Consider the following 27,388-nt stretch of genomic DNA (forward strand, 5'->3'; position numbering starts at 1 on the left):
TACTTGGGTGGTTGCTATGCAGTTGCTAAGGTACTTGGGGTAGTTGCTAGGCAGTTGCTATGTAGTTGCCAAGGTACTTGGCTGGTTGCTATGCAGTTGCTATGTAGTTGCCAAGGTACTTGGCTGGTTGCTATGCAGTTGCTAAGGTACTTGGGGTGGTTGCTAGGCAGTTGCTATGTAGTTACCAAGGTACTTGGGTGGTTGCTATGCAGTTGCTAAGGTACTTGGGTGGTTGCTAGGTTGCTGCTATGTGGTTGCCAAGGTACGCAAGGTGGTTGCTAGGGAGTTCCTATGTAGTTGCCAAGGTACTTGGGTGGTTGCTATGCAGTTGCTAAGGTACTTGGGGTGGTTGCTAGGCTGCTGCTATGTGGTTGCCAAGGTACACTAGGTGGTTGCTAGGCAGTTGCTATGTAGTTACCAAGGTACTTGGGTGGTTGCTATGCAGTTGCTAAGTTACATGGTGTTGTTGCTAGTAGGGCTGTATATCTCGATACGGGACTGCAGTGAATTTCTCGTCATCAGATTTGAGTGAAACAGCTGTTTATTACACACTGAATACTGTAGATTTCATTGATAACTACAGGCAGAGCAGACAGTTGAGCTCATATTCATAAAATCATCTTTACATTGCTGGTCGGTCTTCACTGTAGTTCACACACATTCAGACACTGGAACTTTAGCTCTGACCCACAAAAAGGAGTTTATAACATCACTGTTATTTGAATCAATTAAAGTCACAGCTGCACTGATAAATGATAAACACAGCAAAATGGAAGTAATTCACACATTCACTGTCTCTCTCTCATAAATGAACACTTGGTGAATGACACTTTTCTGAGAGCAGAATCTGAAGTGTTGATCACTAAACTGCAAGTGTATGGTGTTTTCAGAAAGCAGCGCTTTTATCTAAAGTAGAGAGAGAGCATGTTCACATGGTTGCCAGGTTGACAAAAATAAGCAACACCCATCTATTAGAAATTTCAATATTACAAATGTGAAGCTCTGTTTCAGTGATTATGTCTCTTTATATCAATCAACCTCAGTTGTGTTCCTCTGTGGCCAGATTCAACTTTGTTGTAGCCTATAATATACCCTATTCACTGTTTTTCTGTTTTAATCTGTTTTTTTTTTTTTTCTGTATTCAAATTAAGTGCACTCCACTGCTGTGCACCTGCTGTGAACTGATACAGAAACAGCTGCATCAATACCCTTATCAGCAAGTAGTACATTGTCATATGTATCGTGTTTGTTTGTTTGTTTTTAAGGAAAGGTCAGTATCAATGATACCAATACTACGGATGTCTCTAGGAAATTTTTTCCTAATTTTTCACACTCTGTTTCTCGCACTTTCTCTCCTTTTACTCCTTAATAGCATTCTGTACACACATAATTAAGTAAAATACGGGAGTGACAGCCGTATTCGACAACCGCATTGCCTTCTGAAAAAGATAGGTAATGTTAGTGACTGACAACCACCTTTACAGAAATGCTACGCAGTGAAAAGCCCTGCATTTCAGCCTGGGCCCGACAGGCCCCCACTTTTTCACGACCCTAGGGCCGGGCTTCGGGCCAATTTTCTAGCCATAGCTCAGACACAGCCGGGTATCCTTATTTTTATATTTAGGCATCCATCAATTATGGTGATGAAAAAAAAATTGCAGCTCGTGGAAACAACATGAGACTTCACTTTCACTTTCGAGACTCATACGGCATTTAGTGTCTCAGCCAGCAGCAGTGCCTTCAGCGCAGCTGGAAGAGATCCATGTTCAAGTGCAGGCAATAGGCTGAAACTTGTCATAAAGCACCGGCAAAAGTAAATACAAATGAATGTGTTGGGGGAAATGGTAAGGAGATATTTGAATTATTTATTAATAAACTAGTGTATTCTGAGTCAAAGATCCTGATTCACAATCTCCTCTTTGGACGTGCCTTTAGAAAGAAATGCATCTTTGTGGATTACATAATGAAAAAGTTTTTGTTTTCGATTTGTTTGTTTTCATTAAGCTATAATTTACAGCTTTCTATTTATATATAGTATATATATTTATAATGTCTATGAGGCATGTATTCACCGAGTTTCAGTTCACTTTTGTAAAGCACTCCTCTTCAAGAACGAGACGGCAGAAAGCTTTATTTTATAAAAGCACTGTTTGTAACATTTTGTTAATATTGTGAGTGCACACAAATAAAAGTAGACCCTTTACAGTTCCAAATTAAATTGTAAATTGTTTTTAAATCGTTTCCACTGAAGCACTGGTGCCTCCATGTCAAAGTGCACTTCAGCTTCCACTCTCCACACAAACGTTAGGATATGTGCCTAATAGTGCACATTTATCTAGGTTTAACGTTTAAACTAGTATTGTTATATACTTGAACTGTTTTACATCTATAGATTTTATTTTAGGCAAGTTGCGATGATTTGAGAAGGCAAATGGACCTAACAAAACAGTATTCTGCTGGCCGCTGTCCGTTACTTTTAAAACAAAAATGAATATTTAACGAACAAAACATGCTCCAAACGATTTCTAAATTAACTTAATAAAAAAAAAACGAAATGAAATATTATCACTTTGCCATTATATACAAAACGAATAGCTGAAATAGTAGTATAAGCTGTTTTGGGGGAAGGGGGAAAAAGCTCGGGTCAGACACTGGTTTTAATACAGAGTGTTTCCAAAACGAACTGAACAACTAGCTGTTAATGAGGTTTTTAACATGCATAGATGTGTCTCTCTTCTGTAGTATGTGTGCTGAATCCATGGGTGAATCACAGGGAAAGCAGTACCGGAGCAACATGGTAGAAACCATAAAAAACTAAGTAAATCCAAATGCTTTATGCTAAAAATAAGACCAAAATATAGTGACTCGTGTCTGCTTAGTTTGATAGCTCCATAAACATGATCGCTTTTCCATCCGAGCTTAAACAACAAGCCCAAAAAGTGCTTGTAATGAGTGATCATGGCAACACAGACAGCACACACTCTGTGAAGCAGCATGAACAAACATAGACAAAACATAATAATCGAGGTTGTCTGAATTGGCCGCAGTTACATGAAATAACCGCGACAGGCCTTAATTGTGTTAAATATTTTTAATATGTTAACCCTCTGGGGTCTGAGGGTGTTTTGGCACCCTGGAGAAGTTTTGACATGCCCTGACATTTGTGCTTTTTTTAAGTATCTAAAAAAACATATTAATGGCTAAAGTTTTATTACATTGTAATCAGCACAACTGGGCTACAATAATATGCAAGCAACAATAATGTACATGTTTTTGTTTTTGAGAAAACAACGTTTATGCGTCATTAGTGAAAAACTAAATTTTTTAAGTCACTGAAATAAGGCAATGGAACACATTCAGAACATTATTTCACAAGACTTTTGAGATCTGGATGTGGTAGTCTGGAGTTTTTTCTACAAGATGATGTGAAAATCATCTCATTCACACGTTTACAGAAAACAATATATTGATTTAAATTTTCTAAGACATGTTTTGTGATCGAAAGGGAATATGTGAGGGAGTGACAACGGCCATGAATATTTAGTGATTCACACCTGAGAGACAAAAGGCCCTCCCCTAATGGTCCATCAATGAGACTGTGACTGTCAGATAGAAACAATGAGAGATTCAGAGAATGGAGTTTTAGAATATTTGTATTTTATTTACAACACAGTATCATCAAAACATACATAATGAAGGTCAAAAGCACATTATTGACTACACTGATATTACATGTACAGAGATGTGAACAGACTTTGTGTCATTCCTAAAAACTGTTTTCTGGATTCTGTTCAACAAGTGAAACAAGTAAATTATACCTGATATTTAAGTGATTGCTGCTTCTTTCCATGGATTTAAGAAACAAAACTCATCATCAGTAGTCCAGGTGGCAGTCTTCATGTGGCATTCATGTAGCATTCATCTGTGGTGCAGGTATCAGATCACTAGAAAAAAAAACCCATCTGTGAGCATGTTAATATCATCTGTAATGTATACATATAGTATGATTTTGTAGTCATAGACTCACACATGCTTTATACTATTGTAGTGGACAGCACATTCTATAAACAAACTGTCCAACAGCATCAGATAAAGATGCCAGGACAACAGCCAGACAACTCTTGGAGCGCAAGAAGACCACCTTTGGTGCAAAGCCCGGTAAGGACAGAACTTCCTATTGGTCAAAATGCAGTTTGTGGCCTTCACCCACCTTGAGACTGATTCCTAATGGTTTGGCCTGTGACCGATCATAAAAATTCCTTAGGACCTCCAGATGCAGCAGCAGTGGGTGAAACTAAGAGAGATCATGGAGATCCATCCGAATCCATTCATAACTAGGTTTTTAAACCTTAAAACTGATGCACACTACAACACACACATCTTATACTTATTCAGAGAAATAAGTATTCCTTGTGACAGCAATGTGTAGTGCAACACCTTACACAAAATTAGCTGTTAATGGACAAATGAATGCATGCATGACAGTTCAATCTTTTCCCATCATGTTTGGACTTAATGTGTTCGTAACATTGCCAAATGCATTCTGGTTATGGTTTGAGAAGTGAGAAATGCACCGGTAAAACTTTAGTGACACTTTTCTAGCTTTGTGTTTGGACGATGCAAATAAATTCCACAGGAGGACAGAAGGGTGGGCCACCACGTGTCGCCCCACTCTGATGGAAGCAGCCAATCACAGCATGGAAATGGAGAAGCGCCAAATTGCAATCTCCTCCTCATCGGAAAGGGATAAAGGTACCCTTCCAAAAGACACTCCTTGTTCTGAGTCTGCCGCCCGCAAAGGAAAGGACTGTAACAGAACAACAACGTTCTGAGTCTCCCATTCAGAGAGACAGTAACAGATACACAGTTCTGAGTCTGAGTCTTGTAAAAGAAAGGACACTAACAGAACACCTTCATTCCGAGTCTCGGCCTGTCAAGGAAAGAGACTGCAACAGGGCAAGGAAGTTCTGAGTCTGAGTCCCTAGGGGAAAGACACAACAGAAACACCCCGTTCTGAGTCTCCGGCACGTCCAGGGGACGTTAACAGAAACACCAACGTTCTGAGTCTGTGGCCTGCTACAAGGAAGGCCGCAACAGATCAACCTTCGTTCTGAGTCTCCAGCCTGCAAAGGTGAGACAACAACAGATACCAAGTCCAAGTCTCCAGCTTTTGAGGCAGCAACAGATACGACCACGTTCTGAGCCTCTAGCCTGCGAGGAAAGAGATAATCTATGTTCAGAGTCTTCGTCCAGCGAGACAACAATTGATGCAGTATCCTGAGTCTCCATCCTAGAGAGACAAAGCGGATTGACCAAGTTCTGAGTCTCTAGCCCAGAGAGGCAGAACACACACAGACATTTGCAACAAGGTTAAGCTCTGGCGAGCAAACCTTCACTTCAGGTACTTTTGCTTGCGTGTTCCACGCTAAGGACCTTCAGCACCTACTCCAGGGCCACATCTGCGTGTTCCAGATCTTAGGACCCTTGGTGCTCCAGGAGATCAGCATCCTACAGCGCTTCATCTTCAAGGCTGTCGAAACGGATTCCTGCTCCTTTCCACACTGTACTGACACCAGTGCAACCAGTGGAAGAAGTCGCCGCCACCGGACTGCTCACTCAACCGCAGCGAACGTAAATATCACTTCCAAACCTCTTCCAGAGACCTTGGCATTGTTGTATATTATCAGTATATGATTTCCTAAGTTACATTAGGTATTATATAGCTGATTGCAGTTGATAACAAATTACACGTATTTGTTTGATGCATAGTAAGGTTATTCACCTTATTTGTTTCAGAGTAGCAACAGTTTATCTGTCCAGATAACGTAGCTCTGACATAGCAACTCCCAACATAATCACTTGCTTTTTATGCATCTTATGCACTTTATTCCTTTTTCATTCATGGTATTCATTTAGTAGTTGTTGATTACTCTTATCTATTTTTTGTTAATAAAATTTATTTTATTACAACTTGTGCCTTCCTTGTGTTGATAATACAGAAGAGGTTCTACAAGTTAGAGATCCCACCAATCTTTCTTATGTGATGTACTCATAACCACACATTAATTGACACGTGATCCAAGAATCATAACGTCAGCTGTGACATGAGTACCCATCACTACTGTATTTCACTTCCCTAGGTTGGCGAAAGCGAAATTTATTACACTATCATAAAATATTGACAATTTATATCTGAGAAATTAATTGTTATTGTTTAGCAAGTTAAACACCTACTCACAAACAGAGTATTAAAAATAAACTAATATTACGTTTATATCCTATTGTTATACAATAAATAAATATGATTTTATAGTCATAAACACAAGCATGCTTTGTATGTATTATACAATACAAAGCCATTTTATGTCTGGGAAACTAATTTACTATTGTTAAGCACATCATAAACATCTATTCGTGAACAGAGTATATGACAGTAGTTTTGTCTAATCAATCTTAGACTCTATCATTCAGTGTTACAGTGTAAATGCTATTACTTTTATATCGCATCATTTTTATTTTATAGAACATTAAAAACAGTCTGGCGTCGTCAAACATTTCGATGCAATGAAATGAAACATACTTCAGAACGTTTCACTTGATTACACGTAGTCAGGAATTATAGTTTGGAAAAAAATCTAACTACTATAATGTCTACAAGTTATATCACAGTAACACAACAACTAACGTAAGTAGGCTAATAAAAGAAAGACTTACTCTTTCGGTGGATCTCGCCGTGTGTCGCATCACGCTCTTCCTCTGAGGAAATATAAATCTTTCTCCTCACAGCGCGTCTTCTTCCAGTAACAAGATGCAAGTAGCCGAGATAAACAATGAAGTGAAGTCTCCCACTTTGTTTACATTGATGTGGGCAGTTCGCCGCTTGCGCCTCCATGTGGCTGATTATAATAACAAACCGAAAGCAGCTCGTGGGCGTGACCAAATTAAAAATAATTAGGTCTGACGAGAAAGACTGGACATGGGGTCGGTTTCATACAGATTAATTTAACACATGATATTTGTTTTTGATAAGACTTACTCCATTTAAAAGTAGACATGTCAGGCTTTCTATAGATATATCTCTCATGTCTCTGTGTTGAGTATTCGCTGAGTTTTAGTTTAGTGACACATTTCTTAATTACGATCACAGAGAACAACGCAGCAGACTGCACACCCTGTTTGTTTGTTTTATTTCACAAAACCACAGAGTGTTGTTGTTACTATGAGTGTACACAAATAAAAGTGAATTCCTTACAGATTCCATTGATGTATTGCTTTTATCTGTATGATCAAAAATGACAAGAGTAATTGAAGTTCTTTTTGGCATTATCAGAAAATCGGCCACAAACCGCGCCGGCACGTTTTTCGACCCCAGGGGGTTAAGCTGAAAAAATTAATCACTACATATATATACATATATATAAAATGGTTTAATGTCAGTTATTTCTGTCTTATTTCTATCTTCTATCTCTATTACTTGTAAGTTGTAAGTATTACTTGTAAAGATTTTTGTTTGCACAAGGAGTCTGATAAATGCCAGTGCTCCACACAGAGATCTGATCCCATCATCATTCAGTCTGTCTGGAATGATATGAAAAAACAGAAAAGGTACACTCAGTTTTTCAGGTAGTTTCGCAGGTAGGTTTCTTGAAGCACCTTGGAGACATTACCACAGTTCCTCTGGATTGTCTCAGTTTTTTGTTTCTTCATGTCATTCCAGATGATGATGGGATCAGATCTCTGTGTGGAGCACTGGCTGTTGCCACACTCCTTAACTTTTGGAAACAAAAATCTCAATGGATTATTATAATTAATGGCAAAATAAATGTTTGGAAACATAAACTGATATTTTCTACTGACACTACAGCAGAAGATAGAAATAACACATTAAACCATTTTTTTAGCTGGTGAAAATACTAGTTGCCTAAGACTTCCACACAGTATATAAATGTGTGTGTGTACTTGCTTTTGCTACATTATGGCGACCAAATGTCGCCACAAGGATAGTAAAACCTGAAATTTTTGACATTGTGGGGACCGCAGGCTGTTAAAAAAATTACTAAAAATAGTAAATGGTGTTTATCTGAAATGTAACGATGCAAACACGTTGTCTGTAAGGGGTAGGTTTAGGGTTAGGGTTGGGTTAGGGGATAGACAATATTGTTTAGTCAGTATAAAAACTATAGAAGTCTATGGAAAGTCCCCACAATTCACAAAAACAAACGTGTGTGTGTGTGTGAGAGTGTGTGTGCCTGAGTGAGTGTGTGTATGTAAAATATGTAAATATGAGTATATGTGTACAGTACATATATATAGCACTGAGGAGTTGAAATAGAAAAGTCTAAAATCTTCCTGGTGGACATACTTGAGTTTGTCCAGTGAGCAGGTTGAATCCAACAGTTTTTCAGTGAGTAGTTTGACTCCTGAATCTCCTGGGTGATTGTAGCTCAGATCCAGCTCTCTCAGGTTTGAGGGGTTTGAACTCAGAGCTGAAGACACATAATGACAGCCTTTCTCTGTCACCATACAGCCAGACAATCTGAAAAAAGCAATAGTCCATGTAACAATCAGACAAATGTCTTTCACACATTTTAGCCATGAATTATTCCTATAGGGTTGTGTTAAACAAATGTATATGGAAAAAAATCTGAAATGTCATGTACACATTATAAATCATACAATGGAAATGCTATGTCCTACTGTCCTGAGCGCATGCACAGCATCTAGCGTGTGACGTGTGTATGCGCTCTGGCGTAGTATACGCAAGTGGCAGAAGCGATCTGCGCTTATACGTCACTCATTTTTTACACTGCACAGAGATTGTGGGTATGACGGCTATTGGTATTTACTTGCGCTTATCCTGATTGTTCAAACTGATTTAAAGCTAAAAGATTACGTTTACTTGCACAAACTCATGTGGGATTGTTGACTTTTCACCGATTTCCAACTTCTGAGCCTGATTGGTTGAAGTTATCGTTGCTTGCTCTTTAGCTTCAGCTCAGGACCGTAGGACATAGCGGTGAATCAGAGGTAAAAAATGATATAAATACTGTTCAGTTTCTCACACAAACCGATCATTTTGTGTCTTAGGACTTCAGTGTATGTTACGAGTCACAGGGTTTAATTTGGTTTTGTTTGTGTATGTTTATTTTTACTCCCAAAGATGTGGTAGCCATTGACTGCCATTATATGACTGACAGACTGCAACAGTTTGAGTTAAAAATCTTCGTTTGTGTTCTACTGAAGAAACAAAGTCACCTACATCTTGGATGCCCGGGGGTAAGCAGATAAACATCAAATTTTCATTTTTGGGTGAACTATGTCAGGACTTCAGGCTGATCAGCCTGGCTTTGTATGTCTGTTTGTGTTTATGGTTGTCATGTGCATCTAGCACATGGCTTTTGTTTTGTTTGCCATGTGTTCCATTGTTTGTCATGTCTTGGCCCCACCCCCTCATTTCATCTATTTGTCTCACCTGTCATTGCTTGTTATCCTGCTCATTGATTGCTCTACTTTTGTATGCATTGTTCTGTGCCAGATTGTTGTTTGCTCTTGCGCTTAGCATTAAGTTTTTTTTTTCTCTTGTCAGTTTGTCCAGTTTTGTTTTTTCATGTATGCTCCAGGATTCTCTGCCTGTCCTGTTCTCCTTCTCTGTCAACCCCTTGCCAGGCTTCATCTATCCGATTTGTGCTCCTGGCTAGCCTGGGATACGGAGGTTTCGTCTTCAGGCCTGTATGTTTTGGATTTGTCATCTGAATCTCCCTTCTACCTGACTCTGGCCTTCCAAGCCTGTACACCTGTTTGTTTCTGGAGATTTCACCTGGTTACCTCTGCCACTGTGATGCTTCCAATGGCCTGGTCTACTTCCCTCATTTTCTGGTACTGACTCTGCCTGTCCTGACTTCAGCAGCAGCCTGCACCTACGTGGTTTTGCCTCCAAGATTCTCCTGCCATGCTGTGATTGTTGCTAGGCTGAGGATTAATTTTTGACTATTTTGGACTGTTTTTTGCTGAGTAACCTTCACCTGCATGTGGGTTTCCTCTCTGTTACTGCCTGTGACAAACTATCCCTTTAAAGGCTGACTTATTCCAAAATAACTCTGTATTTCTGACAAGAAAATGCAACAAATGCATATTATTTAACTTTGAAACTTCTGTATACTGATTTGCAGGGCTATACAGTGCAACCATTTCAGTCACATTTCTGACCAAATATTACTGCAAAAACTACTGCATGTAGTTAGTAGTAAGCAACTACTACTTACCATATAAAAATATTTAGGAACACCAGTGCAACTGACTCAATCAGTATATTTGTTTTTGCACTCAGGGGAGATTCAAAGGTTTCTACTTTTAGCACATTTTTGCAGCGTTATGTAATGTATCACAGACATTTCTCATATCTCATTCCTTGAACACAACGTTAATAAGAATCCACTCACTGCTCAAAACACTAGAGTTTTGTTCAGTGCTGAGTTATGCAAACTCACAAATCATCTCATTATAACAAACTAAGTAGACATGGTGTACATAAGAGATTCACTGTGCAGTGTAGTGTTCATTAATTAAAATCTAACTTTGTGATATCATGATGAACTAAGATGAGTGCCAACTTTTATTAACTATTAAGGGAGTTTGCAAATGTGATATTGATTTAATACAAAGTTCAATAAACAAGAAGTTAACATTAAGTGACTTACATTGTCTGACCTTAACAATATTACCTGATTTTGCTCTATTTCATTAACGAAAATAGTTTCAAAGTCACAGCTAAGCCGCTGCGCATCTCCAAGCAAACTCAGTTGTTTTGTTTATAAATGAACAAGCGTTTTAAACAAGTCTAGGGAGTCAATGATTCAGTTACCCATTCATTAGGACATTCATCCTTTCCTGAATGAATCAGCTTTTTTAAAGGAATCAACTGAATGAATGATTCAATGATAAAATCAGTGACTTGATGCCACCTGCAGGCAGTTTTAATTTTATTTTTAAAGTACCATCATTTAATATTTATAGAAATAATATTTGTCACCTCTGAGCCACATCATGTCACCTCTGAGCCTTATTAAATGTCTGTAAACACACCTACATGCCAGCTTTATGTTCTTCTTTGCCACCTCTGTTAATTTGTTAATTTCATTTGATTGGTAACTTATTCTAATTAGAAATTTGACAACAACACACAATACAACACTTAATGAAGTTAGAAAAAATGGCATTACAAAGGTATAAAAAAAGCCCCTGTAAATCACTTTGAGTGAAGGAGTCATCTCACAATACTGATCAGAAGTTCTCCTGATGTAATGAGGATGCTGAGGCAGCGTTAGAATCCATATGCAGAAGTTTATTGATGTTAGCAGCAAACAAACACTTGTAAACAAGCAGTGGGTCAGTAACAATAAGGCACTCCGATCAGTCAACAATCCGAAGGGCAATCCGCAAGACAAACGTGATTAAACAGGCGTTGAGTCCAAACCTAGTAATCAGTCCACTTAGGCAAACAATCCAACAAGGGTAATCCATGAATTTGTGGGTCAGGAAAGAAAGCAGAATCATACACATGCAAACAGTCAGAATAATCAAGGGAAAACGCTCGGTAAGGCAGGTAAACTGGCAATACTTCGCAATGAGAAAGCACATGGTAACTGTTTAAATAGTCCCAAACAGGAAGTGAGTGTAGAAGCAGCAGAGGGAGCAAGGAGCTCAGTATTCGGGTGAGGGCTCCCTCTGCTGGCTTGGCACTACAGAACCCCCCCCCTCTAGGAGCGACTCCTGGAGCTCGGCGAAGACGTCCCCGTGGTCGTGGTGCTGGACGGTCAGATCTGGCTCGATGGAACTTCTCGGTGAGAGATGGATCCAAGATGTCACGGGCGGCCACCCATGACCTCTCCTTGGGTCCATAGCCCTCCCAGTCCACCAGATATTGGTCATGTTGTTCTTCATCTGAGGTGAGTTCGGTGTTTTTCCTCTCAGCGCGTCTTCTTTTTTTCTGAAGGTAAATTCTGCTGTTTTTCTCAGCGCGTCTTTTTTCAGAAACGAACATTAGCCGAGAAAAACTTTAGTGTTTTTTGCACTGCTCTTAAAAAACGTGAGCTGATCACGCCGGCGTGATCGTCGACCCCAGGGGGTTAATATACTCCAGGTTCTTGTGGTCGGTTATTACCTGGAATGGATGGATGGCGCCCTCCAGCCAGTGTCACCACTCTTCAATGGCTGCCTTCATTGACAGGAGCTCCTTGTTACCGATGTCGTAATTCCGTTTGGCGCTGGTAAGTTTCCTCAAGTAGAAGGCACATGGGTGCAATTTGCCTGGTTGACTGTCGCTGCGAGAGGACGGCTCCGATCCCACAATCTGAAGCGTCCACTTCTATGATGAATGGTAGATTGGGGTCTGGATGTTTCAAGATGGGACCAGACGTGAATCTTTCCTTTAGGGAGATAAAAGCTTGGTTGGCCTCCTCTGTCCATTTGAGTTTATGAGGCTTGTCTTTAAGAAGTGAAGTTAGAGGGGATGCAACGGTACTGTAGTTGCGGATGAAACGTCTGTAGAAGTTGGCGAAGCCCAGAAATCTCTGAAGCTCTTTAATCGTGGTGGGTTGTGGCCATTCTGTGACTGCTTGAACCTTTGCTGTGTGCATCTTGACTCCCTGATGACTGATGTGATAGCCGAGGAATGAAGTTTGGTTTATGTGGAATTCACATTTCTCGGCCTTGGCGTAGAGTTGGTTCTCCAACAGGCGGGACAGGACGGTTCTCACATGGTTGATGTGTTCTGCCTCAGTCTTGGAATAAATCAGAATATCGTCAATGTAGGCGATAACGAACTTGTTCATGAAGTCCTTGAGTATTTCATTGATGAAGGATTGAAAAATGGCTGGGGAGTTTGCTAACCCATAGGGCATCACCTGGTATTCGTAGTGCCCCCTGGTGGTGAGGAATGCAGTCTTCCATTCATCACCCTCCTTGATCCTGATCAGGTTATAAGCACTTCGCAAGTCAAGTTTGGTGTAGATGGTGGCCTCTCGTAGTTGTTCCAGGGCTGAGGGTACTAAAGAAAGTGGGTAACGGAATTTTACGGTGACATTGTTGAGTCCTCTGTAGTCAATGCAGGGCCTTAGGCCACCATCCTTCTTACTTACGAAGAAGAAGCCCACTGCAGCTGGTGAGGTGGATGGACGGATGAAACCAGAGTCAAGAGCTTCCATAATATACTCCTCCAAAGCTTGGTCTTCGGTCCTGGATAGCAGGTAGACTCGGCTTTTCGGAGGCATGGCATTGGGGAGCAGATCAATGGCACAATCCCAAGGACGGTGTGGAGGAAGTTGGGTGGCTCTGGTTTTACTGAAGACTTCAGACAAGTCACAAGGTTGAGGTTTGACAGGGAGGCAATTTTGAATGCAAAATTGGGACCAATGAGTTAGTTCACCTCGATACCAGGAAATGGCTGGGTTGTGAATGGAGAGCCAGGGAAATCCCAGGATAACTTCATATTTGGGTGAGTCGACAATGTACAGCGTGATGGATTCTAGATGTAGCAGGCCGACTTGTAGTTTGAGGGTCTTCTTTTGACTGGTTATTCCATGGTCTATGAGAGTGTCATTGATTGCCTTGATTTGGATGGGTGGAATGCATGATTGAGTCGGGATGTTATACTTGGAAACAACATCTTTGTGGATTAGATTCAGCGCGGCTCCAGAGTCAATCATCACTGTTAGTTTGAGAGACAGAGTATCAGTCTTGAGGGAAAAAGGCAACGTAAGTGATTTATTACTGAGCAGAGAGAAATGTTGGATATTTACCCCTGAGGAGGACTTGGTCTTGAGCGGGCATCCTAAACTGCGATGGCCTGGTTCACCGCAGTAAAAACACAGATGATTGTTACGACGTCTCACCCGTTCCTCCTCAGTAAGCTGGGAAACATTCAGCTGCATGGGTTCAGCATGAGGCTGCATGGTTGATGGAACAGAGATTGGTGAGTTACATTGACTAACCTTGATAGTTTTGTGCTTCGGAGTTTGTCTCATAAGGTTGTCGATTTTTATGGCGATGTTGACCAGCTCTGAGAAAGATGAATCCTCCCAGCGACAGGAGAGCTCTGTCTGGAGTTCGGCATTCAAACTGTTGTAGAATATGGCTTTGAGAGCGATATCATTCCACCCGCTCTGAGCAGCCAGTGTTCGAAACTCGACAGCGTAGTCAGCAGCGGTGCAGTTACCTTGAGTTATATTGATGAATTAAGTTGAAATATCCCTGCCCCCTGCGCAATATTCGAACACTTTACGAATTTGTTGAAGAAAGTAGTCAACAGAGCTCTTGAGCTGTGAATCTGCATCCCATACCGCTGAGGCCCAGTCGATAGCCCGACCCGTAAGCAAAGTCATGAGAAACGAACATCTTTTTTCCTCTGATTCAAACCGATCTCTCTGATGGTCAAAATATAGCCTCACTTGACGAATAAACCCTTTGCATTGCTTAGCAGTTCCGTCAAACTTGTCAGGAAGCACGAAGCTTACCGTTGATGGCATGGGAGGCGGAAGAGATCGTCAGGTGCTCGTTGACTGATTGCAACTTTGTGAGTTGCTCCTGGTAGTTCTTTAGTAATTCGCTTTGGTAAGCGAACGGTGCTTGCAGTTTGGTAACTTCCGCTGGATTCAGGGGAGGCGAAGTAATCTGTAACGAGGACGCTGAGGCGGTGTTAGAATCCATATGCGGAAGTTTATTGATGTTAGCAGCAAACAAACATTTGTAAACAGGCAACAACAAGGCAGTCCGATCGGTCAACAATCCAAAGGGCAATCCGCAAGACAAACATGATTAAACAGGTGTTGGGTCCAAACCTAGTAATCAATCCACTCAGGCAAACAATCCAACAAGGGTAATCCGTGAATTCGTGGATCAGGAAACAAAGCAGAATCATACACGTGCAAACAGTCAGAATAATCAAGGGAAAACGCTCGGTAAGGCATGTAAACTGGCAATACTTTGCAATGAGAGAGCACATGGTAACTGTTTAAATAGTCCCAAACAGGAAGTGAGTGTAGAAGCAGCAGAGGGAGCAAGGAGCTCAGTATTCGGGTGAGGGCTCCCTCTGCTGGCTTGGCATTACACCTGAATAGTACAAGTGCTACTAAAAAGAAAAGTAAGTGAAGAGCCCTCATTTGATGTTAACATGTTAGTGTTCCACTGTACCGCCCGATGTGTGGTTACATTTTATAGGAATGGTAAGAGGTTAATATTTGATATTATTCATGCTGCTCTGCTGCACTCTATTACACACATATTAGCAATTTCTTTGGATGACAAAAACATTTAAACAGCTGTCTAACAGTACGTCAAGTCAACTGGTGATCAAGATGGCCAATCAAATAAAAGGGCAGATGTTTGATACATGTCATATTTTCAAATCCACAAAGACATTGAAAACAATGGATCATGAGCTTTTTGCATGAACATAAACATAGTGCCACACTGTATAATTATATCAAACTACATCGCAAGCTTTACAATTTGATAAACGCACTTTATTTTATATGTATTTTATTGAAATCATTTACCTCAGTATTTCCAGCACACAGTTTGGACTCTTCAGTCCATCAGAAAGAAGCTTCACTCCAGAATCCTGCAGGTCATTGTTACTCAGGTCCAGCTCTCTCGGGATGTTTGAGTTGGAGGATTGTAAAGCTGAAGACAGACTTTCACAGGACTGAGAAGTGAGGTTACATCCACATAGCCTGTGTAAAGAACAAAACAAACAACTATATTGAAAACAATTCCTTTAGATTTTAAATGTATGTTTCAGTAATTCAGTTCTTTATAAAACATGTTACAGCAATGCAGGGAAGGAAGAGTGGAACCAACTACAGCAAGTTTGTATTAATTTAACGTAACAAAGGAAATGTCCAAAATGGTCCAAAGATGAAGAAAAATACAATCACAACAAAACAGTTAACAAACACGCACCATGACCTGAAGAAACCAAGGAGTATAAATAAAGATAATGAAGAACTAGACTAGACATAGGAGACAAACTAATCAGCAGTTATTAAAACAAATCAAAACATACTTAGGAACCAAAAAGATAAAAGACAAAAAATAAACACAGGAAATTAGAACTCATATAGACAGGATGAAATGAACATCAAAATAAGAGTCTCAGTGTTACGAATCTGGTCGGTGTTCAGCGGACCGCTCGCCACCAGATGTCGCTCTCACCTTATCCTCGCACACAGACTGTTATTCTACATCCCGGACTACATTCCCCATCATGCAGCGTGCTGATTTGGTCTACACCTGCGACCAATCAGTGGCGCTATAAAAGCCCCGGTCTCTCCCATTATAAGCCACGGAGTATTGTTGTTGTGTTATTATTGTTAGCGTTCCTTAGTTTCCGAGTTCCTAGTTCCCTGTGTTTAGTTCCCTCGCCTGGCTTTCTCGTTTCGACTGTTCGCCACCTGCCTCCTGGACTCTAGCTCGTTTTCAAGGATTATTCTCTCGTCTCGCCTCTGATATTCCTGTTTGCTGTTGTTTGACCCTGCTTGTTCGACCATGTATCTGTCTGGTCCCTTTAATAAAAGCTCGCAAGTGGATCCGCTCGCCACTCGTCTCATTCACTCCGTAACACTCAGCACAGAAACAGAGCGTCATCCTGACAACACCAAACTTGAGCAATTTATCCAATATTTTATGTACCAATCATTTTTCTTAACTTGTGATACAGTTTAGAATAATAAACTGTAATAAAATAAAATGTGGGTACAACTAAACAAAAGCTCTGGTTTTAAACGATCGCTGCTCAGAGCACATATTGTCTCAACCTACAGATCACAGTTGTATAAAAGGTTTAATGTGGATCAGATTCATGCACTGATTAACAGTGATTTATAATTCAGGCTACATATACATAAAGAACAAACAGTAAAACAATCATAATAAGGTGTTTTGCCATGATTTAAGTGTTTAATTTGAAGTTACTAAAGGAAGGTTACAACTGTAATCATGGTTCCCTGTGGAGTGAAACGAGACAATACATCTGGGGTTGTGGGATTGGACTATGAGGAACATCATTAGTGCTACTGGTGTCTGAAGCATGTGGCTTTTAGTTGGTTTTGCATCTGAACTCTTTTATATATATATATAATAGCTGCTTGTCCACATGTAACAAAAACCCTGAATGTGCTCATGGAACTGCATTCATGGTCATTTCTTTTCTTTCTTTCTTCTCTCTAGTGATGAGATGCTGATAATAATAATAATAATAATAATAATAATTATCATCATCATCACCATCATTGTCACGAATCTGGTCGGTGTCCTGTTGTCCACTCACCACCAGATGTCACTCTCGCCTCACCTACTCACTCTAACTGTTACTTTGCATCTCGGACTGCATTTCCTATCCTCCATCGCACTGATTGCGTCAGCCCCCGTGACCAATCAGGCGTTCTATAAAAACCCCGGTCCTCCCCAGTGCACCACGGATTGTAGATTGTAGTTTGTTATTGTTAGTGTTCTTCCGAGTTTCCTAGTTTCCCTTGCTCCGTGTGTTTTACGTTCCTGCCTGGCCTTCTCGTTTACGTCTGTCTTCCGCCTGCCCACTGACCTTTGCTCGTTTTGACCCTTCTCTCGGATCGCCCTTCTCGGACTGTGTTCGCCCCTGATTGGACTACGCCTGCCTCACGGACTTCTCTTGTGTTTTCTATTTATATATCTGTTTGTCATTACTCTGACCCTGCCTGCCTGATTATGTCTTTGCCTCGTCCATATAATAAAAGCGTGCTTATGGATCCGCTCGCCTCTCGTCTCTCACTCCGCATAACAATCATCTAGTGATTAGGTGATTATGATGGCCAATCAAAAAAAAAAAATGTTTGAAATAAAACAGATGTTTGATGTATGTTGCATGTTACAGTTTAAACACTACATATTTTGTTAATTTATTTGATTGAAAACCATTTACCTCAGAATCTCCAGCTGACAGTTTGGACTTTTCAGTCCATCAGTAAGATGCTTCACTCCAGAATCCTGCAGGTCATTGTTACTCAGGTCCAGCTCTCTCAGGACAGAGTTTGAGGATTGTAAAACTGATGATAAACTCTCACAAGACTTAGCAGTGAGGTTACATCCACATAACCTGTTTAAAAAAAAAAAAACAACTACATTGAAAACAAGTAAATGGCTTTCCTTTATATTTTAAATGTATGTTTCAGTAATTCAATTCTCCATAAAACACGTTACAGCAATGCAGGGAGGCAAGAGTGGATCTAATTTCAGCAAGTTTGTATTAATGTAAATTAACAACAACAATAAAAAAATGTCCAAAAGGGCCCAATGACAAAAAAATATATATAAACAACAAAACAGCTGACAAACATGCACCATGAAACCAAGGAGTATAAATGAATAAGATAATGAAGAACTAGACTAGACACATACAAAAAAATAAACACAGGAAATTAGAACATCAAAGTTAGAGTCCCAGAACAGAAACAGAGGGTCATCCTGACAACACCAAACCTGGAAAATTTACCCAATATTTTATGTACCAATCAGTTTAATTTATGATTCAATTTAGAATAATAAACTGGGAAAAATTTGGGTTTTAACTGGTTTTAAATGACCACTGCTAAGAGCACATATTGTCTCAACCTACAGATCATGGTTGTATAAAAGGTTTAATGTCGATCAGAAACGTTAATTAATTCACAGTGATTCATAATTCAGATTCTGTCAAAGATTTACATTACCAAATCCAAATTACCAGTACTCTGAATGAAACCACATATTACATATTACAATGTAGGTTACATATATAGAAAGACCAGTAAACAATCATAGTGGGGTGTTTTCCCATGATTTAAGTGTGTAATTTGAAGTTACTAAAGTAAGGTTTAACTGTAATCATGGTTCCTTGTGGAGAGAAACAAGACAATACATCTGGCATTGATGCTATGTACATATCACCACCTAATTGGTGGTTGTGAAATCTATTTTTTTGCGTTTAATCTCTAATCCTTGAGAATAAGATTTATATTGTTTGTTTGATGCTAATTATATATCAGATATGTATTTTTATTATAAAAATACTTTATAGAAAATGCAGATTCATGATGTGTGAGATGATAATAAAATATATTAAATATGTATAATGAAATAGACATTACCTTGTCATAGTGTTTTATAATTTGTACAGATAACTATTATATATGCCAATAGAATAAATATAATAACCATATTAGAACAATATATTACATTATATTTTACTTACATTAGTACTTTATAATTTATGTATCATATAGCTACATACTATATATATATGAAGAGTTTCGTTGCAAAACGAGATATATCCATTTCGAGAAATGTTGGTTATTTGACATTATTATTTAAGACATCAACAGTCAAGTTCATTTACAATTTTTGTACATTAAACTGTTACTTGAGCTCAGTGAAGGCCAGGGACACAATATTTTTCAAATCCAGGATATTTTTTAATTTTATGTCCATAAATAGTTCATAAATAAGTCAAAAACCATGCCAAAATGCAACATATTTATCTTAACATTAACATAGTGTAGTGTTCATGTGAAATGTAGGACGGAGGGGACAAACGACCCAGAGCGTCTCTGACATGATTTGCATGATTGGCTCACGCATCACCGGCCAAACTGGCTGGTAAGTTTTTATCAATACCCGCCAAAATGATTTTTAACCCGCATTTGGCGGGTTGGCGGGTGTTAATTTCGAACCCTGGTTATATCGCACTTTGTAAAGAAACTGGTCTGGTGGATATCGCGTTTTGTGAAAAAATACATTTTATAGTAGGCCTAAAATGTACATTCTTAAATTTTATTAATGGCAGCAATTCACACATAGATTAAGGTACATCTGAACAGTGATTTCCAATAATAAAATCCAAATGTCAAAAAATGGCGTTTATCGTGTTTTGCAACCAAACTCTTCATATATATATATATATATATATACACATATATGTTATTGTGATTATATAAAATATTGTGCTACGTATGTATATATATGAGCAATATCACACTCGTAGACTTGAAATATGGTTGTATATCGGCATGGTATATCGGCACGTGGGTAATCAGAATGCTGATATACAGCCATATCTCAAGTCTACGAGTGTGATATTGCGTTTATACAACAGTTCAATGGCACGAGTGTGTAAACACATAAAATAACAATGGAGTGTCTTTAAAAGCCCTCTTTTGTGCGAACTACTTCTTCAGCCACAAATTCAAATCTACAGTTGACTGTTAAACAGCTGAGCATAAACAGCTTTGTTACTAATTCCAAAATGCCACTTTAGAACTAGTAACGAATAAACGTTGAGTTGCTTCATTAAAAGCTTATTGTATTGCATTAAAAGCTCAATGTATCATGTATGAGTATTATGAGAGAAATTGACTGAGCATTAACGTACCTGCATCTGATAGAGCATTCATATTCATGATGATATGACATTAGTTTGAATGTCCACTGAAAAAAGCGTTAATATCCTTTCATCTGTTGAAAGTGATTTTGCTGCTCAGTGCATTTATTAGCTACGTCAAGCTGTTGTTGAAGCTAAAAATAACTTCCGCTTAATAGTCTATATAGCTTTTCTGTTTAGTTCCAAAGTCCCCTTTTGCTGACTCACTCATAAAAACGCCATCTAAAGGCGGAACAATGTAACTAAAATCACCTTCACGAATACAAGCACCCTTTCTCAATACTAACACTATCATTAAATATATTATATAAAATATTGGGTAACACTTTATAATAACGTTCAGTAGTAAGTCATTTATAAGTGATTAGTTAATGATGAAATAATAATTTACAAAACATTCACAAATGATTAATAAGTGATATGCTAACAATTTGTGTATGTTTTGTTAATTTCATTTACAAGTCAATTACAAGTTCATTTAGTTAATGATGAACTAATCATTGACAAAACATGACTATGTGTTTATAAATGATTAATAAGTGACATGTTGAAAAGCACACAAATGCAATTATTCTAAAACTATTTTTTTTAAAATAATAATAAATTATTTGCTGTCAAGTGAATAAACGTCTAAACCCTTTCTCTCATCAGCACAGACTTGTGTCCTGTGTGGAGTGTGTGGGATCTAGTGATAATGTGAACCAGTTTTACCCTCCACTGAAGATCACATCAGGTGGACAGCACTAAAATACTCCATGTGTTTACCATCTTTACCCTCACCAGTCAGCCCTTACATTGCAGTACACAAAACAAATATTCAAAACATGTTGTGTAAACACAACATGAATAAATTATTTACAAATCTTTCTGCATCCCCTAATCTAAAGTGTAAACTATTCATGAGCTGTAAATGTTTTACAAACCTGCCGGTTACAGGTTGTGTGGGTATACACACTGGGGGGAAGATCTACGAATGATGAGTAAAACACTTACAACTGATGAATAGTTTACACTTTTTATTAGGGTAGACAGAAAGATTTGTAAATGATTTATTCATGATGTGATCTTCAATGGAGGGTAAACATTTCAGTGATTGACATTTCAATTATTTATAATTGATTAATAATATATTAACTAGTAACTTATTAACCATTGACTAAGGATCTGTTTGATTATTTCATGATATGCTATTTTTTTAAGATAACTTACAACAAATTTGTAAATTGTTAGCATATTACTTAATCATTTGTGAACGTATAGTGATGTTTTGTACATTTTTAGTTCATCATTATCTAATCACTTGTAAATGATTTATAACTTTATCTACATAGATAAAAATACTAACATATCACAATCGTTTATGAATGCAGTCATGTTTTGTAAATGATTAGTTAATTATTAAGTAATTACTTGTAAATTACTTGTAAATGAATTAACAAAACATACACAAATTGTTAGCATATCACTTAGTATAGGTATAGTTATAAATATTTTGTAAATGATTATTTCATCATTAACTAATTGCTTATAAATGACTTACAACTGAACGTTATTATAAAGTGTTACCAAATATTGTTTATATAAAATTTTATTTATTGAATAATATTATTTAATAAACAACAACAACAACAACAAAAACAGCCATCAAAAAAGTTGCTAGGTATTTTAGTCAAAATTACACCGGTAGCATTCTGAAACAGCATTGAATTTACATAAACATGCGATTTTGCCAAAACTATCTTCTTCTCTGGAACTAATAATAGATTAATGAGGCCAAAGACTGCTGTCAGATTTACCCATATCGAATTATATTTCATGTGTAACCACTACAGAAACATCAAAGCCAGTGGTAAATTCCAGAAGATCTGGCCGAGCTGAAACGCTCTCGGGCGGGATTGATGAGTTCAGAACGCCCGCTGACGATATGGAGCTGTCACGTCCGAAAATTTCGAAGCAAATGAAATTCTCACCTGAAAACCTCTTAAAAACTACATTCCGTAACACATAAACAGTAATATTTATAAAATGATACAAGATTTGGGCGTCTGATGACACTCGAAAAAAAAAATAGACCCGGCTAGATTTAAGAACCAGAACAAACTGTTGTGTAAATATATATATATATATATATATATATATATGTGTGTATATATATATATATATACACTACCGTTCAAAAGTTTGGAGTCAGTACATTTTTATTGTTTCTTTTTTTTTTTTTTTTTTAAGAAATTATTACTTTTTATTCACCAAGGATGTATTAAGTTAATAATTAAAAGTTTATTAAAAGTTAATAATAAATAATTTACATTGTTATAATAATATTTATATTTTGAATAAACACTGTGCTTTTTAAACTTGTTATTCATGAAAGAATCCTGAAAAAAAAATTACAGGTTCCAAAAAATATTTGACAGCACAACTGTTGATATTATCTAACATTGATCATTCTAATAATAAATCCGCATATTAGAATGATTTCTGAAGGATCATGTGACACTTAAGACTGGAGTAACAGCTGATAAAAATTCAGCTTTTCATCACAGGAATAAATTCTATTTTAAAGTATGTTAAAATAAAAAACATTATTTTATATTGTAAAAACATTTTGCAATATTACTGTTTTTTTCTATATTTTTAATCAAATAAATGCAGCCTTGATGAACATAAGAGACTACTTTAAAGACTATTACAAGTCTTACTGACCCCAAACTTTTGAACGGTAGTGTATATATATATATATATATGACACAGTGTATAAAAAACATGTACGTAGTGTCCGTGACGTCACTCGTAGGTTTCTGAAGAGCATTTTTGAAGCCTAAAGTGGGTGGGGCCGACCGCCGCCATCTTGGCAGCGTGTCACCGTGCGTCAGTCCCAGATAAGCGAAAATGGGCAAAAAGGCGAGACATGGGTCTGATGTGCCCAGTTGCTGAAACCACGCCCACTTAACTCGACAGTAGTGACAGCAGTGCTGCAATTCATTAGACAAACAAATTAGATAGTTCGCGATCTAACAAACTGCTCCATAAAGCACTGTAAGCAAGCAACAACAACTTGGCAGCAATAATTAATCATAAATAATCTTTAAAGTTTTTTTTTTTTCTTTTTATAATGCAGATTATTCACTCAGTGCCAGCTGTCAGTCTGGGGCTGCCCACTTCTGCACGTGTGAGGACTGCTGTGTTAGCATAGCATGTATTACACATAAAATCAGGAACAGTTCGCAATTAAATCCCTTTTCTATTTTTCTTGTAACTCGATATAATCCATGGCAATAAACGTCATCGGAGATGTTTAATTTACAATCATTCTGAGCATTATTCCTGGTTGCTGGCGTTCATCAATCAACCATCGTTCTTATAGATTAGCCTATTTTCATTTAATTCAATGCAAAACACTATGCTAAGTATGTTTTGCATCCTTTAATGTTAGCGAACATTGCAAATAAATTGGCTGCAAAACGGTATTCACTGACGTTTAACTTTTTGTCTGGTTGTTACGGTCAGAAAAAAAAATTAATCACATTATAGCCTATGAGGTAACAAATGCTCACTAGATTTTATACAGATGTTACTATAATGTTTCTGTAAATGGTGATCAGCACCCAAATATTGTATATAATGTGGTAGTTACTGCCTTTTACCTTGGCATGACATCTCACTTTTTACAGACAATGCAAAGGAGTACAATAACTTCGAAATGGTAACAATAACTTCATATTTTTTTCTGGAAAAATAAAAATCTTTAAAGCTATTTTTCTCAGTTTCAAACTCCAACGAGTCTTTTACCTTGTAGGTCAAAGCAGTAATCCACCTGTCACTCAAGTGGCCACGCCCTTAATTATGCAGAAATTTAAGGCTTAATATAAATAAAACAGATGAGTTATAAAAAAAATTCACCCACCTCACAGTTGTCATGAAGGGCAAAATTACCTATATATACCAAAATCACTTTTTGTACCAGGCTGTAAACATATTTTTTTCTGCTGTAATGTTGGCCTTTTTAACATGGGAGGTCTATGAGATTGACTCCCTTTTGCAGCCAGTCTCTAGCGGCCAGTCGATGAATTGCAGTTTTAGTTACTTCCGTGCTGGCTTCAAGAGGGACACCGGGAGGTTGCCGCTTGATATAACATTATTGTGCGCAATCTGTCACGCCCACTTGAGTCTCGTCAGTAGGTCACGCATGCACTGATTGCTCTGAAATAAGCTATCCCCGAAACATAACCTACTCTGGAGCAGGTTATCTTCAGAGAGCAAGTTGCTATGGCTCCTTACATACCCTGAAAGTTAGCTCCGTTTTTTGGAACCAAAAGTTGAGGTTATCCGCTTCCTTACCCTTAAACATACCTCGGTATGTCACATAACCTGCTTTCTGGAACACCCCCCTGGTGTTTGAATCATGTGTGTAAATACAACAAGGCTATTGGGTGAAGACAGTCTATGACGTCATTAACGGAACACCAGTTCAAAAGTGCACCTGCAATGTATGTCATGAGTTTTTGTCTTCAGGAGCTGCTTGTTTGTTTACACATGTAACATAAACCCTGAATTAAGGTGACCATAAGTCCTCTTTTCAGCAGATATGTCATCCTAAAAAAAATGTGTCCGGCCGGGACTTCTAAATTGCCCAAAATGTCCGGGATTCAGCTTTTGATTTCTACAGGCATTATTCATTGTGTGCGTTTTTGTAAAAAATCCTTGCATGGGACAGTTTTCTTAATCCCGCTCCTGCAAACATTTTAATATTGATGATAATTTGTGTGCATCAGAGAGTTGCTATCAATATGCAGTATTTAAAAGTATTTAAATCACTTTGGATGCAGCTCATGTTGGATGTAGGTGTCATGAATCTGGTCGGTGACCTGCGGTCCACTTACCACCAGATGTCGCTCTCGCCCTGTTCTTGCACACAGACTGTTGCACTACACCCCGGACTACATCTCCCGTCATTCAGCGCACTGATTGGGTCAGCACCTGTGACCAATCAGGCCAACCCATGCAGATCACGGAGTATTGTGTGGTTTACGTTGTGGTTATTTCATTGTGTATTGCGTTCCCTAGTTCCCTAGTTCCCTTGTTTCCTAGTTGCCGTGTTCCTGAGTTCCTAGTTCCCTGTGTTTAGCTTTCTCGAGAAGGGTCTGGCTGTAGACATCTGCACCTGCACCCTCAGACACCTCCACTCTCAGACGACTGCACTTCCGGAATTGACGTCACCTGCAGTCGATTTTATTTTACTTTATTTTAGTTGTTTATTAATTTTTTTTAATTGAATCTCTCAACATTTTACAACAGTAGCCAGGTGGTGAAGACAAGAAAAAAGAAACTAAATTACAATGTCACTCGCAATCGTCACCTGCACTCTCTGCTACCTGCACGTCACTTGCAATCCACACAAATTGTGCGTGTTGCCAGTGGAGACAAGACGCTGTGGTCGTTAAACGATTAAAACTAATTTAGCATAACATACAGGGTCCTGCAAGTCATCTGTAGAAGATAAAAACAAGACCCGCAAATCCGTGGCCACAGAACAGCAGAATATGAACGAATATGAATATGAAGCAGAATATGAACGAGAGATTATGAAGTCTCTCGTTAAGCGTTTTCCTCCCGTAGAAAACCATTAACACTTGATATGGTTTAATGTATTAAGATACATTAAATGCCATTAAAACGATCAAATTTGTAATATAGTTTATTAATTTAATGTACTTCTGTCAAGCATATGTCCATGAATGCAAATTTTCACTTGCCCATCAAACGCTTAATTTGGCAAAACGGACTAAGATAAAGACTAAATTCAATATAAACCTTACTGTTGTCAAACGATATACCAGCAGATATGAACGTGCCATAAGAAAGGCATTATATGATATTAAAAGGACCAACTCTGTATAGGCAAACAGACGTGAACGCAATGCGTTAATAGACGTTTTCCTCCCATAGAAAATCAATATAAACAAAAGACAATATAAAACAGCTGTAGAGATTATTCTTTATGGGAAAACGTGAATGTACGCTGCGTTGCATTTATTCTGGCCTCACCTGCTTGTGTGTAGTTGTTTTAATAATGAATGGGAGAATATTGAGTTTAGTCTTTATCATCTTAATCCGTTATGCCACATTATGCCACGTTTTGCGAAGGAAAACACTATATAGCCTACATATACATTATATTAATAAACTGTATATCGAATTTGATCTTTTATTGCATCTTAATACATTAAGCCATATTAAGTGTTAATCTACGGTAGGAAAACGCTTAACGAGAGACTTCATAATCTCTCGTTCATATTCTGCTTCATATTCATATTCGTTCATATTCTGCTGTTCTGTGGCCACTGATTTGCGGGTCTTGTTTTTATCTTCTACAGATGACTTGCAGGACCCTGTATGTTATGCTAAATTAGTTTTAATCGTTTAACGACCACAGCGTCTTGTCTCCACTGGCAACACGCACAATTTGTGTGGATTGCAAGTGACGTGCAGGTAGCAGAGAGTGCAGGTGATGATTGCGAGTGACATTGTAATTTAGTTTCTTTTTTCTTGTCTTCACCACCTGGCTACTGTTGTAAAATGTTGAGAGATTCAATTTAAAAAAATTAATAAATAACTAAAATAAAGTAAAAATAAAATCGACTGCAGGTGACGTCAATTCCGGAAGTGCAGTCGTCTGAGAGTGGAGGTGTCTGAGAGTGCAGGTGCAGCTGTCTGCAGCCAGACCCTATTGGCTTTCTCGCCTGGCCATCTCGTCTCGACTGTCTCACCACCTGCCTACAGACTCTTGCTCGTTGTAAGGATTACCCCTCTGTCTCGCGTTATGGATTATGTTCGCCGCTGATCGACCCACGCCTGCCTCACGGACTACTCTTGTGCCTCTCCCCAACATACCTGTTTGTTGTTGTTCAGACCCTGCCTGTTTGACCATGTATTTGTCTC

The 27,388-nt window shown here is 38.4% G+C and overlaps 1 protein-coding gene across 1 annotated transcript in view; it reads right to left on the reverse strand.

Moving 5' to 3' along the window:
- Positions 1 to 3,785: 3,785 nt before the first annotated feature.
- LOC127160543 (NACHT, LRR and PYD domains-containing protein 12) overlaps positions 3,786 to 27,388 on the reverse strand; it is a 30,248-nt gene continuing 6,645 nt past the window's right edge. The window contains exons 6-9 of the mRNA XM_051103184.1: positions 17,954 to 18,127; positions 15,552 to 15,728; positions 8,363 to 8,536; positions 3,786 to 3,944 (exon numbers count right to left, since the gene is read on the reverse strand). Of these exons, the coding sequence (XP_050959141.1) occupies positions 3,908 to 3,944; positions 8,363 to 8,536; positions 15,552 to 15,728; positions 17,954 to 18,127 (562 nt within the window). The 3' untranslated portion in view covers positions 3,786 to 3,907. The remainder of the gene's footprint in view (positions 3,945 to 8,362; positions 8,537 to 15,551; positions 15,729 to 17,953; positions 18,128 to 27,388) is intronic.

The sequence above is a fragment of the Labeo rohita genome, unplaced genomic scaffold (assembly GCF_022985175.1).
Source record: "Labeo rohita strain BAU-BD-2019 unplaced genomic scaffold, IGBB_LRoh.1.0 scaffold_381, whole genome shotgun sequence".
NCBI classification, from domain to species: Eukaryota; Metazoa; Chordata; class Actinopteri; order Cypriniformes; family Cyprinidae; genus Labeo; species Labeo rohita.